General features: G+C 42.7%; 1 protein-coding gene across 3 annotated transcripts in view; it reads left to right on the top strand.

The window, feature by feature from the left end:
• The window catches only part of SOCS7 (suppressor of cytokine signaling 7), a 53671-nt gene that overhangs the window by 24945 nt on the left and 14715 nt on the right, over positions 1-14011 (top strand). For all 3 annotated transcript variants that reach the window (XM_016931916.3, XM_016931918.4, XM_016931917.4), the window contains one exon: positions 923-1051. In XM_016931916.3, the coding sequence (XP_016787405.1) occupies positions 923-1051 (129 nt within the window). The remainder of the gene's footprint in view (positions 1-922; positions 1052-14011) is intronic.

Below are 14011 nucleotides of genomic sequence, written 5' to 3'. Positions count from 1 at the left end.
TATATGTGTACACAGTCATACACTGTTTAGCAACATTTTGGTCAATGATAGACTACATATATGACAGTCGTCCCATAAGATTATATTACTGTATTTTTACTGTAGTTTTTCTATGTTTAAATGTGTTTAGGTACATGAATACTTACCATTCTTTAGAGTTTCCTCCAGTATTCAGCACAGTAACATGCTATACAGGTCTGTAGCCTAGCAGCAATAGGCTGTACCACATAGCCTAGGTATGTAGTAGGCTACACCATCTAGGTTTGGATAAGTACACTCTGATGTTCGCCTAATGATGCATTTCTCTGAACATATTCCTGTCATTAAGTAATGCATGACTGTACCTATACTTAATATACATAATAAGTACATCTATATAGAGAGAGGAAGTCTGTGATTTAAAGATTAATGTTCATACTCAATGAAAAATTTTATATCATTTTTTCTGATTTGAAATTATTAAAGGTTGAGTATCCCTAATCTGAAATCCAAAATGCTTAAAAATCTGAAACTTTTTGCACACTGACATGATGCTCAAAGGAAATGCTCATTGGAGCACTTTGGATTTCAGAGTTTTGGATTAGTAATGTTCAACTGGTAAGTATAATGCAAATATTCCAAAAATATGAAAAAATCCAAAATCTGAAACACTTCTGGTCTCAAGCATTTCGGATAAGGAGTACTTAGCTTGTATTTACTTAACAAAAACCTTGTAAGACCTAATTTATGTCTTACAAAAGGCAACATCTTTTTACAGTTAACTGTGAGATAAGCAGGAACAGGTAGCTTCAGAGACCTTTGAGCCAGCTTGCCCCCAAACTGCCCTCCCAAAAGTGAGAATCATAGTTAAAATATTCAAACCAGCCTCTCATGTCTTCTGAAGTAAGTTTTAAAATTTTTACTTCTTAATTTTCCATGGCAGGAACCTTCAGCCTGTGGTGTCATCCCAAGTTTGAGGACCGCTGTCAATCTGTTGTAGAGTTTATTAAGAGAGCCATTATGCACTCTAAGAATGGAAAGTTTCTCTATTTCTTAAGATCCAGGGTTCCAGGTAAGGCTGTACTTCTGTTAATTATTTAACTTAAGTTGGGTATGATCCAGTTTAGTGTCAAAAAACACCATCCCCACAAAAGGCCACGGTTAAGCTTTTTTTCCCGGCTGTTGTAGCCACCACTCCTCTTACAGAGTCCCATGGTTAATCCCCTGCCTTTGTACATTAATCTCTCAGCATACTGAGGAGGAATCTTTGCTTCTCTAACCACGTGAATGAGAAAACTGCTTCCACCTCTGATGTCCAGGCATCATGTGAACATTTGACATTTGGAGGTATCCCTGATCTAGGCATCTCAACATTTATAAGTGAAGCAGAAAGATGAGAGCTCTCAGGTCCTACCCATAGGAACGGGGAAGGTAGGAGAATGTTTACCAGAAAGGCAGGGGCGAGCGTCAGTGGGGCTCAATATGGCTAGGCGTGGTGGCTCATGCCTGTAATCCCAGCACTTTGAGAGGCCGAGGTGGGAGGATTGCTTGATCCCAGGAATTTGAGACCCCATCTCTTAAAAAAATAAAAAATTAGCCAGGCATAGTGGCACATGCCTATAGTTCCAGCTAGTTGGGAGGCTGAGGTGGGAGGATCACTTGAGCCCAGGAGGTCGAGGCTTCAGTGAGCTGTGATCATGCCACTGCACTCTAGTCTGGGTGATAGAGCAAAACCCTGTCTCCCCCAAAAAAGAAAAAGTAAGGGCCAAATCCAGTTGCACATTGCACTCTGTTAGGAAGTATCTGCTGTGGGTTTGCCCATGTTGTACTAAACTTGCTGCCGAATAGTAAATACTTTGTTTTGTATCTTGCCATCCCTACCATTGATGAATACAAGACCTCTCTCCATTTGGGAGCACTGGGCAGTTGCTATCCTTGCTGGTGTGATTGTATAGTCTTCCTGCCCACTAAGTTAGGGAGGTGTCTGTATAATCTGTGGAGGGCAAGAGGGGATTGTTTGGAGCAATCTGCCTTTATAGTGTTGGGTAAGACAAAATGACACGGACATTAATATGAGGAACTTGTAAGATGCAAACAACTTAAGCCAGGCATGGTGGCTCACACTGTAATAATCCCAGTACTTTGGGAGGCTGAGACAGGCAGATTGCTCAAGTCCAGGAGTTCAAGACCAGGCTGGGCAACATGGTGAAACCATGTCTCTACAAAATACACAAAAATTAGCCGGGTGTGATGCCAGGCGTCTGTAGTCCCAGCTACTTGGGAGGCTGAGGTGGGAGGATCACTTGAGCCTGGGAGGCAGAGGCTGCAATGAGCCAAGATTACGTCACTGCACTCCAGCCTGGGTGACACAGCGAGACCCTGTCTCAAAAAAAAAAAAAAAAAACAAAAAAACAAGACAGGGGTTGGTGGCTCACACCTGTAATTCCAGCACTTTGGGAGGCTGAGGCGGGCAAATCACCTGAGGTCAGGAGTTTGAGACAGCCTGGCCAACATAGTGAAACCCCGTCTGTACTAAGAATACAAAAATTAGCCAGGTGTGGTGGCAGGTGCCTTGTAATCCCAGCTACTCAGGAGGCTGAGGCGGGAGAATTGCTTGAACCTAGGAAGCGGAGGTTGCAGTGAGCTGAGATTGCGCCATTGCACTTCAGTCTGGGCGACAGAGCCAGACTCTTTCAAAAAAACAAAAACAAAAACAACAAAAAAGAAACAACTTAAAATGAGAACTTCATGCTTTCCCATTGAATCAAATTAAGATTCTTGAACAGAACCCCTAGAAATTGCTCTAAACTGTAGGAGCTCAGGGGAGCCTCTGGCAGAAGACTAGGAACAGGTTGAGCCAGGTGACAGGAATGTTTCTTGTAATCTTGGGGATTTGAATAAGGCATGACAGGGTGTGAACTGTATTAATTCTCACTTCATTTAGTTTTGCCTCAGTGCTGTCAACACAGTTGGGTCTTGTGCAGTTGACTTGCTTAAAGGGAAAAGTTAGATTCCTTCCTTATAGGAGTTGACTCTGCTTAGCAGTTTTTAAAGTTTATGGCTTTTTGGGGGGGTTTTATTTAACAAACATTTATTTTGTAACTTAATTATCAAAAATAAGCTACCTTTCTGCCTTCAGAGAAGTCATAGTCTAAAAGAGGGGACAGGAAGGAAGACAAAGGTCAGAGCACATGTTCAAGTCAGTATAAAGCATGTGGTGGTGACCAGCAAGAGTAGGGTAGTCAGCTCTGCCTGTGGGCAAGCCCGGGAAATCTCAAAGAAGATTCTGGACTCTGGAACATCACTCTATTTGTAGAATATTGAGAAACTTCGTGGAATATTGGACTCCTCAGATACAGCTTGTTTCATTCTACAAATGTACCCTGTCTGCAGATATTTTAACCAAGATTCTTAGCATTGTATTAAGGGCTAGAGTGTGTAGTGTTTGCAACTGTTAATATTGAGTGCCTGTTAGATGCCAGGTACTTGGCCAGGTTCTTTATTTAAATATATTGACATTTTTACAACAACCTCAAAGTTAGGTAATATAGATCAATCTATTAAAATAATATGGCTGGGCTCGGTGGCTCACGCCTGTAATCCCATGACTTTGGGAGTCCAAGGTGGGTGGATCACCTGAGGTCAGGAGTTTGAGACCAGCCTGACCAACATGGTGAAACCTCGCCTCTACTAAAAATACAAAATTAGCCAGGTGTGGTGGCGCACGCCTGTAATCCTAGCTACTCTGGAGGCTGAGGCAGGAGAACCGCTTAAAACCCAGGAGGCTGAGGTTGCAGTGAGCTGAGATTGTGCCACTACACTCTAGCCTGGGCCCCCAAGCAAGACTCTGTCTCAAAAAAAAAAAAATAATAATAATAATAATGATAATGATGTGTCCAACATGGTGAAACCACACCTCTACTAAAAATACAAAAATTAGCCAGGCATGGTGGCGGGCACCTGTAGTCCCAGCTACCTGGGAGGCTGAGGCAGGAGAATCACTTGAACCTGGGAGGTGGAGGTTGCAGTGAGCCAAGATTAAGCCACTGCACTTCAGTCTGGGCGACAGAGGGAGACTCTGTCTCCAAAAAATAAAAATAAAATAAATTTAAAAATAAAATAATACATGAGACTTCATTTTGCCAGTGAGGAAACTGAGGCTGAAGCTCAAAAGTTAAGTTACTCACTCTAAAGGTAACTCGGTTGATCAGTGCTGAAGCCAGAATTCAAACCTGGGCTTGACTACAAATCCTTGACTTTATTTCCCACCGGTCTGTTATTGGAAGAGGTAGTAGTAATCAGATTGAAAGTTTGCTGGCATTTGTGGAAACTACCTAAAGAAGGTAGAATCATGTTTACTGGGGGCAGGAGGGTGCAAATGCTCGTTGAATATCTGTGTATACTTAAAATTGTAATCAAGTTGAGAGGGCAAAGCAGAGCTATTGCCCCTCGACCCTAAGTGACCTCTCTTTGAAGGATAGGGCCAAAGAAGACAAAGCCTTTACCACTGTTTGCTGCCCTCTTTTGCTTATCATAAAGGGGAAGGCATTATATAAGCTTGATTTTATTAGAGGAGACTATTAGGGTGAGGAAGAGGTAGGTATTAGCATTTAGGTTGAGCTCTGTCAGTCTGCGTCAGGGATTTTAACTTGATCGATTCAGAAAGGAGGCTGTGTGTTCAGACTTTGGAATGATGACAACTGAACACCTACAAGGAGCCAGGTGTTATTCCATTTAACCAAGTGTTACCCTTTGAGGGGATAGTACAGTCTCCTTTTTATTTTTTTTCTTTTTGAAAAAGCAAAAGAAACTGAGGTCCAGTGAGTTGCAGAACCAGGATGAGATCTCAGGTTTTTCTGGCTCAGATCCCAGAGCTGGATGCAGTAGGAGGGTGTTAAGACTGGTATCAGGCTTGGCGCAGTGGCTCACGCCTGTAATCCCAGCACTTTGGGAGGCCAAGGTGGGCGGATTGCCTGAGCTCAGGAGTTCAAGACCACCCTGGGCAATATGGTGAAACCCCATCTGTACTAAAATACAAAAAATTAGTTGGGCATGGTGGTGCGCATCTGTAGTCCTAGCTACTTAGGAGGCTGAGGCATGAGAATTGCTTGAGCCCCAGAATTGGAGATTGCAGTGAGCCAAGTCATACCACTGCACTCCAAAGACTCTGTCTCAAAAAAAAAAAAAAAAAAAAAAAAAAAAAACTAAAAAAACTAAACCCCTAACACCAGACAGCAGTGAGAGTGTGACTGATGTCACACACAACCTCTGATCCTATTAGAGCCAGGCTAAAAGCAAACATACCCTTTTTAATTGAGAGAATCTTCATCTGTAAAGTTCATGAAGAAAAAAATATCTTTAAAAAATCATGCTTTGATCAGGCTTGGTGGCTCACATCTGTAATCCCAGCACTTTGGGAGGCAGAGGTAGAAGGATTGTTTGAGCCCAGGAGTTCTAACTAGCCTGGATAATGTAGAGAGACCTCATCTCTACAAAAACAAAACAAAACAAAAAAGCCTAGCCACATGTGGTGGTGTGTGCCTTTGGTCCCAGCTGCTTGGGAGGCTGAGGTAGGAGGATCTCTTAGGCCGGGTAGGTCAAGGCTGCAGTGAGCTGTGATTGCACCACCACACTCCAGCCTGAGTAATAGAGCGAGACCCTATCTCAAAAAAAAAAAAAAAAAAAAAAAATCATGCTTTGAATTGGACAGCTCATTTTTGTTTGTTTGTTTCAAGATGGAGTCTACCCCAGTCACCCAGGCTGGAGTGCAGTGGCACGATCTCGGCTCACTGCAACCTCCTCCGCCTCCCGAGTTCAAACGATTCTCCTTCCTCAGCCTCCCGAGTAGCTGGGATTACAGGCGCCCGCCACCACGCCCAGCTAATTTTTGTATTTTTAGTAGAGACGGGGTTTCACCATGTTGGCCAGGCTGCCCTTAAACTCTTGACCTCATGGTCCACCTGCCTCGACCTCCCAAAATGCTGAGATTACAGGCGTGAGCCACCACGCTTGGCGGAATTGGACAGCTCTTTAAGGAAATTGGTTACTTCCTCTTTTGTAACCCTTGTTAAGTTTATAATTACTTGTTCAGTGACATGTCTTCCCTGTTTACCAGGGTTTCTCAGCTCTGCATTATTGATATTTTAGGCTGGACAGTTTTTTATTGTGGGGTCTGTCCTGTGTATTGGAGGAAGCCCTAGCTTTTGCCCACTAGATGCCAGGAGCACTCACCCACACCCCAAGCTGTGACAATCACATTATGTCTCCATATGTCCCTGGGGGCCAAAATCATCCCCAGTTGGGAAACATTGTTATATACCATAGGGGTTAAAAAGTACAAGTTCTGGATCCAGAGCACCGAGTGCTACCCCAGGTCCTGCCAGTTACTAGCTCTGTGATCTTAGGCATGAACTGAACCTCTCTTGCCTCAGTTTCCTCAACAGTAAAATGGGGATGATTATAGTACCTCACTTATAGGGTTGTTTTGAGGAATGCAAGAGTTAACTCATGTAAAATATTTAAGACAATGCCTGACACAGAGTAAGCACTCAACAGATGTTACTTTTCTCAGTGCTCTCTAAGATGTAGGTGCATAGGAAGTGTTTAAGGTGGTATCTCTGGTGTTCTCCTGGCCCTATAAAGGTGGTACCCAAGATAATATGTGTTGAATGATACTCTGGGTGGCCCCTCAGATATCCTTGTGATATCCTTTGAGATGCCCTTTGTCGTTATTTTATCTTACCTGTCTGATTGCCAGGTCATCCAGAGCAAGAACTGTCTTTCCTTAGCTCTATATTATTTTGAGATGAAGTCTCGCTTTGTTACGCCCAGGCTGGAGTGCAGTGGCGCAATCTCGGCTCATCGCAACCTCTGCCTCCTGGGTTCAAGCAATTCTCCTGAGTAGCTGGGATTATAGGCGCCCACCATCACGCCCGGCTAAATTTTTGTATTTTTTAGAGACGGGGTTTCACCATATTGGTCAGGCTGGTCTCAAACTCCTGACCTTAGGTGATCCACCCGCCTCGGCCTCCCAAAGTGCTGGGATTACAGGGGTGAGCCACCGCACCCAGCCTGCTCTATATTATTTTGTATATTAGAACACTCAAACATTTGCTGATGAGATATTAGACATACTCAGAAGAGGTTATTTCACTTATGCTTGTGAAAGAAGCCAGGAGTCCTTTCCTGGGGATTTGTGACCAGTGTCTCTGAGCATCTCCCCAGTAAGCGGTTCGTCCTTGTTTTATAGGTACAGAGTCATGCCACTGATGGGGCTCCCCTCCTTGCTCTGGCTGCATGACCCCCTTTAGCAACACCGTAAGACTCCCTTGAGGATGTTTGCAAACTAGACTTATTCCTGGCTTATTACCTGCTTTATGTTTATTTGTTTGGTGTGCAGAATGGTGTAATAAACCCTGTGTATCCATCACCCAGCCCCAGCAACCATCAGCCCATGGCCACTCCTGCCCTGTTTGTATACCTGTCCACTTCTTCATTGCATATTAGTGTTTAGTGTTTAAATATACTTTTGTTTTGTTTTGTTTTGTTTTGTTTTGAGACAGGGTCTCACTCTGTCACTCAGGCTGGAGTACAGTAGTGCAATCATGCCTTGACCTCCCAGGCTCAAGTGATCCTCCCACCTCAGCCTCCCAAGTAGCTAGGACTACAGGCATGGGCCACCATGCTCGGCTAATTTTTCAATTTTTTTGTTGAGACAAGGTGTTTCTATGTTGCACAGGCTGGTCATGAACTCCTGGGCTCAAGTGATCTTCCCTTCTTAGCCTCCCAAAGTGTTGAGATTACAGGTGTGAACCACCATGCCCAGCTTCTTTTTTTTTTCTTTGAGATGGAGTCTCCCTCTGTCACCCAGGCTGGAGTGCAGTGGTGCGATGTCGGCTCACTGCCACCATCCACGTCCCGGGTTCAAGTGATTCTCCTGCCTCAGCCTCCTGAGTAGCTGGGATTACAGGCACACACCACCACACCTGGCTAATTTTTTAATTTTTAGTAGAGGCAGGGTTTTACCATGTTGGTCAGGCTTGTCTTGAACTCCTGACTTTGTGATCCACCCGCCTCAGCCTCCCAAAGTGGTGGGATTACAGGCGTGAGCCACTGTACCCAGCTCTTTTTTTTTTTTTTTTGACGGAGTTTTGCTCTTATTTTCCAGGCTAGAGTGCAGTGGCGCAATCTCAGCTCACTGCAACCTCCGCCTTCCGGTTTTGAGCAATTCTCCTGCCTCAGCCTCCCAAGTTGCTGGGATTACAGGCATCCGCCACCACGCCCGCTAATTTTTTGTATTTTTAGTAGAGACGGGGTTTCATCATGTTGGTCAGGTTGGTCTTGAACTGCTGACCTCGTGATCCACCCACCTCAGCCTCCCAAAGTACTGGGATTACAGGTGTGAGCCACCGGGCCCAGCAGCACTTCTTTTTTAATTTGTAGTTTTCTTCCTCCATTTCTTTTTCCCTTTTTTTCTTGCAATTTATATATTTAAAATATTGTTATGTTTGGAGTTTACCTATTGCTTCTCCATGACGTTGTTTAATATGTTCCTCTGTACTCTGAATTTCCTGTAAAATGGTAATTGAATTCAAAGGCGGATTCGTTGGGGAGGGGGAGCAGCGTGACAGCATTACTTCATCTGAATTTCTTTTCTTTCTTTTTTTTTTTAAAAAAAATAGAAAACCACAAAAATCATATGCATGGTTTAATATTATTGTAAGGTGAACACCACTCAGGCAAAGGAACCAAAACTTTTCCAGCCACTCCAGAAATCCTTCCATGTGCCCCATACTAATCTCTACACCTGTCTTTATAATAATCACTTCCTTTCATTTTTCCATGAATGCTTTTATCACCCCAGTGTATATCCCTGAACACTATAGTTTGATATTGCTCATTTAAAAAAAATTTCATGTCTTTTAAATCTCTTAATCTGTGGCTTTTTCTTTCATTTCCTTACAATTTACTTATTGAATAATTGAGCTGTTTGACCCGGAAAATTTCCTTGGATTTTACTAATTACATACTCTTGTTGGAGTTTAGCATGTTGTCCTGTCTTCTGTATTTCTTACAAATTAGCAGGAGTCTGATTCAAACTCAGGCTTGACTGAACATATAATAGTAGCTCATGCCTAAAATCCCAGTACTTTGGGAGGTGAGGCAGGAGGATCGCTTATACCCAGGAGTTCAAGACCTGCCTGGGCAGCATGGTAAGACCCTGTCTCTACCAAAAAAATAAATTAAAAACTAGCCGAGGCCAGGCGCGGTGGCTCAGGCCTGTAATCCCAGCACTTTGGGAGGCCGAGGCAGGTGGATCACCTGAGGTCAAGAGTTTGAGACCAGCCTGACCAACATGGGGAAACCCTGTCTCACTAAAAATATAAAAATTAGCCAGGCATGGTGGCCCAGACCTGTAATCCCAGCTACTTGGGAGGCTGAGGCAGGAGAATGGCCTGAACCCAGGAGGCGGAGGTTGCAATGAGCCAAGATTGTGCCACTGCACTTCAGCCTGGGCAAAAGAGGGAGGCTGTGTCTCAAAAAAAAAAAAAAAAAAAAAAAAAAAAAAAATTAGCCAGGTGGCCGAGGCAGGGTAATCGCTTGAGTCTGTGATGTCAAGGCCACAGTGAGCTGTGTTCATGCCACTGCACTCCAGCCTGGGTGACAGAGTGAGACTGTATCTCAGAAACAAACAAAAAAACTGAGGCTTGATCCTTTTAGCAAGATTATATAGGTAGTATTTGGCATGCCCATAGGAAACACATGATGTCTGGTTGTGTCTCTTTTTGTGATCTTAGCAGCTGTTCATTGGGAGTTGCAAAATGATGATACTCTAATTTTATCACTTTTTATTTATTAGATGGAATAGTTTTATAGAGACATTTCTCCTCATCTATTATTTACCAAATTCATATAGAAAAAGCAGGATAAATGCTTGACTCTTTTTCTCTATTTACTAATTTTCAAGATAATGAATTGGTTCCCTATCATCCTTTGAAGGTGACCATTTGAAAAATACAATTAATGGCCGGGCACAGTGGCTCATGCCTGTAATCCCAGCACTTTGGGAGGCCGAGGTGGGCGGATCATGAGGTCAGGAGATTGAGACCATCCTGGCTAACACGGTGAAACCCCGTCTCTACTAAAAAATAGAAAAAATTAGCCGGGCGTGGTGGTGGGCACCTATAGTCCCAGCTACTCGGGCGGCTGAGGCAGGAGAATGGTGTGAATCGGGAGGCAGAGCTTGCAGTGAACTATCGCGCCACTGCATTTCACCCTGGGCGACAGAGCGAGACTCTTATCTCAAAAAAAAAAAAAAAAAAAAAAAAAAAAAATATATATATATATATATATATATATATGATTAATTCAGCCAGGTGCAGTGACTCGCCTGTAATCCCAGCATTTTGGGAGGCCGAGGCAGTTGGATCACCTGAGGTCAGGAGTTAAACACCAGCCTGGCCAACATAGCTAAACCCCATCCTCTACTAAAAATACAAAAAAAATAGCTGGGCGTGGTGGTGGGCACCTGTAATCCCAGCTACTTGGGAGGCTGGGGCAGGAGAATCACTTGAACCTGGGAAGTGGAGATTACAGTGAGCCGAGATCACCCCACTGCACTCCAGCCTGGGCGACAGAGAGACTCTGTCTCAAAAAAATATATATATATATACACAATATATAGTATATATATACACAATACATTTATATATACAATATACTATATATATTTATACTGTATATTGTATATATTATATATACTATATAATATATTTTATATATTTATATATTTATATTATACATATTATATATATACTATATATTATATACATATAAAATTCATGGAATTAAACATACTTAATGGCTTTCTTTTTTTTTTTTGAGACAGAGTCTCACTCTGTCACCCAGGCTAGAGTGCAGTGGCGTGATCTTGGCTCACTGCAACCTCCGACTCCCGGGTTCAAGCGATTCTCCTGCCCCAGCCTCCCATGTAGCTGGGATTACAGGCACGTGCCACTACACCTGGCTAATTTTTTTGTATTTTTAGTAGAGACGGGATTTCGCCATGTTGGCCAGGCTGGTCTCGAACTCCTGACCTCAGGTGATCCAACTGCATTGGCCTCCCAAAGTGCTAGGATTATAGGCATAGGTGTGAACCACCGTGCCTGGCCCACTTAATGGCTTTTAATTCATTACAGTTATAATTATTGAAGCTCGTATTGTCTCACCTTTGACCAGCAGAAGGCTCTTCATGTCGGGGTATTTCTTTTTCCCTCTCTCCCTCCCTTCCTTCCTTGCTTTTATCTAACAGCTTTATTGAGATATAATTCACATAACATGAAATTCACCCATTTAAAATGTGTGATTCAAGGCCAAGGAAGGTAGATTACTTGAGCCTAGGGGTTCAAGTCCAGCCTGGACAACATGGCATGAAACCCCATCTTGATAAAAAAAAAAAAATACAAAAATTAGCTAGGAGCGGTGGTGAGCACGTGTAGTCCCAGCTACTCAGGAGGCTGAGGCAGGAGAATTGCTTGAACCCAGGAGGCAGAGGTTGCAGTAAGCTGAGATCACGCCACTGTACTTCATCCTGGGTGACAGAACAAGACTGTGTCTCAAGAAAAAAAAATACTGTGCAATTCAGTGGTTTTTAGTATATTCACAGAGTTGTACAACAATCACCACAATCAATTTTAGAATGTTTTCATCACACCAAAATGAAAACCTCAGACTATCAGCAGTTACTCCGTATTCCCTCTACTTCCTGGCCCCTACCAACCACTAATCTGTTTTCCGTTTCTATGGATTTGACTGGTTGGTACATTTCACATAAATGGAATCATACAATATTTTTATGTCTTGTTTCTTTTACTTAGCATAATGTTTTCAAAGTTCACCAGTGTTGTAGCATCTGTCAGCACAGCATTCCTTTTTATGACTGAATAACATTCCACTCTGGATGTACCGCATTTTGTTTCTCCATTCTTTAGGTTGTTTCCAGTTTTTGGCTATTATGAAATAAATAATGCTTCTTTGAACATTCATGTACAGCTGTTTATGTGAATATCTTTTCAATTCTCTTGGATATATTCCTAGGCGTGAAATTGCTGGGTCATATGGTAATCCCATATTTAACCCCATGCCAGACTCCCAAAACAATTGCACCCAAGATTTTGTTATTGTCCATCTTGTTGAATATAGCCATCCTAGTGAGTATGAAGTGGTAGCTCATTGTGGTTTTGATTCGCATTTCCCTAATGGCTAATGATGTTAACATCTTTTCATCTGCTTATTGGCTATTGTATCTCTATTCACAGCCTTTGCTCATTTTGTAATTGAGCTATTTGTCTTCTTATTGAGTTATGAGTTCTTTACAGGCTGGGTATGGTGCCTATAAGCCCAGTACTTAGGGAGGCCAGGGCAGGAGGATTGCTTGAGCCCAGGAGCTCAAGACCTGCCTGGGCAATACAGGGAGACACTGTCTCTACAAAAAATTTAAAAATTAGCCCAGTGTGGTGGTGCATGTCTGTAGTCCTAGCTACTTGGAAGACTGAGATGGGAGGATTGCTTGAGTCCAGGAGGTGGAGGTTGCAGTGAACCGAGATCACGCCACTGCACTCCAGCTTTTATTTTATCTCAAAAAATAAAGTTCTTTATATATTCTGGATACAAGTCCCTTGTCAGATATAAATTACAAATATTTTCTCCCATTCTGTGGGTTGTCTTTTTACTTTCTTGATGGTATTCTTTGAAGCATGAAGGATTTTGATGAGTTCCTATTCCAACTTTTTTTTTTTTTTTTTTTTTGCTTGTTATATTTAGAAAAGTTTGCCTAACCAAAGGTGATGGAGCTTAATGCCTATATTTTCTTCTAGGAGACTTAAACTTTTAGCTTTTACATTAGGTCTACTATCCGTTTTGAGTTAATTTTTGTTTTTTAATTTTTTTGTTTGGTGTGTGTGTGTATATATATATGTACATATATATATAGAGAGAGAGAGAGAGAGAGTGAGAGAGAGAGAGACAGAGTCTCTCTCTGTCACCCAGGCTGGAGTGCAGTGGCACGATCGTGGCTCACCGCAACCTCTGCCTCCTGGCCTTAAGTGATCCTCCCACCTCAGCCTCTCAAAGTTCTGGGATTACAGGTGTGAGCCACTGTACCCAGCCTTGAATTTTTGTGTATGGCATGAGAAAGGAGTCCAACTTTATTCTTTTTCATGTGAATATTCAGTTGTTCTAGCGCCATTTGTTGAAAAGATACTCTTTCCCCATTGAATTGTCTTGGCATCCTTGTTGAAATCAGTTGATTGTAACTGTGAAGGTTAATTTCCGGACTCAGTTCTATTCCATTGAGTTGTATGTCCATCCTTATGCCATTACTGTCTTCATTCCTATAGTTTTGTAGTACTTTTTGAGATGGAAAAGTGTGAGTCTCCAACTTTGTTGTTTTTCAAGTTGGTTTTGACTTTTGGGTCTCTTGCATTTCCATATGAATTTTAGGATCAGATTGTCAATTTCTGCAAAGAAGCCTACTGAGATTTTAATACCCCCATGTTGGCAAGAGTGTGGAGTTGAGTCAGTACATCAATTTGGGGAGGGAATATTGGCATGTCAACAATATTATGTCTTCTGATCCATGGACATAGGCTGTCTTTCTGCTTATTTAGGTCTTTTTAAAAACTCTTTGAACAATGTTTTATATTTTTTCTTTTGTTCGTTTTCCTTCCTTCCTTCCTTCCTCCTCTTTCTTTCTGTCTTTTTTTTTTTTTTTTTGTCCCACTGTCACCCAGTCTGGAGTGCAGTGGTGCCTGGCTCACTAACTGCAACCTCCACCTCCCTGGCCCAGTGTGTCCTCCACTTCAGCCTCCTGTGTAGCTGGGACTATAGGCACACACAACCATGCCCAGCTGCTCACTAACTACAACCTCCACCTCCCTGGCCCAGTGTGTCCTCCACTTCAGCCTCCTGTGTAGCTGGGACTATAGGCACACACAACCATGCCCAGCTGATCTTTATATTTTCAGTAGAGATG

This window comes from Pan troglodytes, chromosome 19 (assembly GCF_028858775.2).
Source record: "Pan troglodytes isolate AG18354 chromosome 19, NHGRI_mPanTro3-v2.0_pri, whole genome shotgun sequence".
In the NCBI taxonomy this organism is placed as follows: domain Eukaryota; kingdom Metazoa; phylum Chordata; class Mammalia; order Primates; family Hominidae; genus Pan; species Pan troglodytes.
Note: the sequence above shows the minus strand (reverse complement) of the source record. Positions and strands in the feature narration are given on the sequence as shown.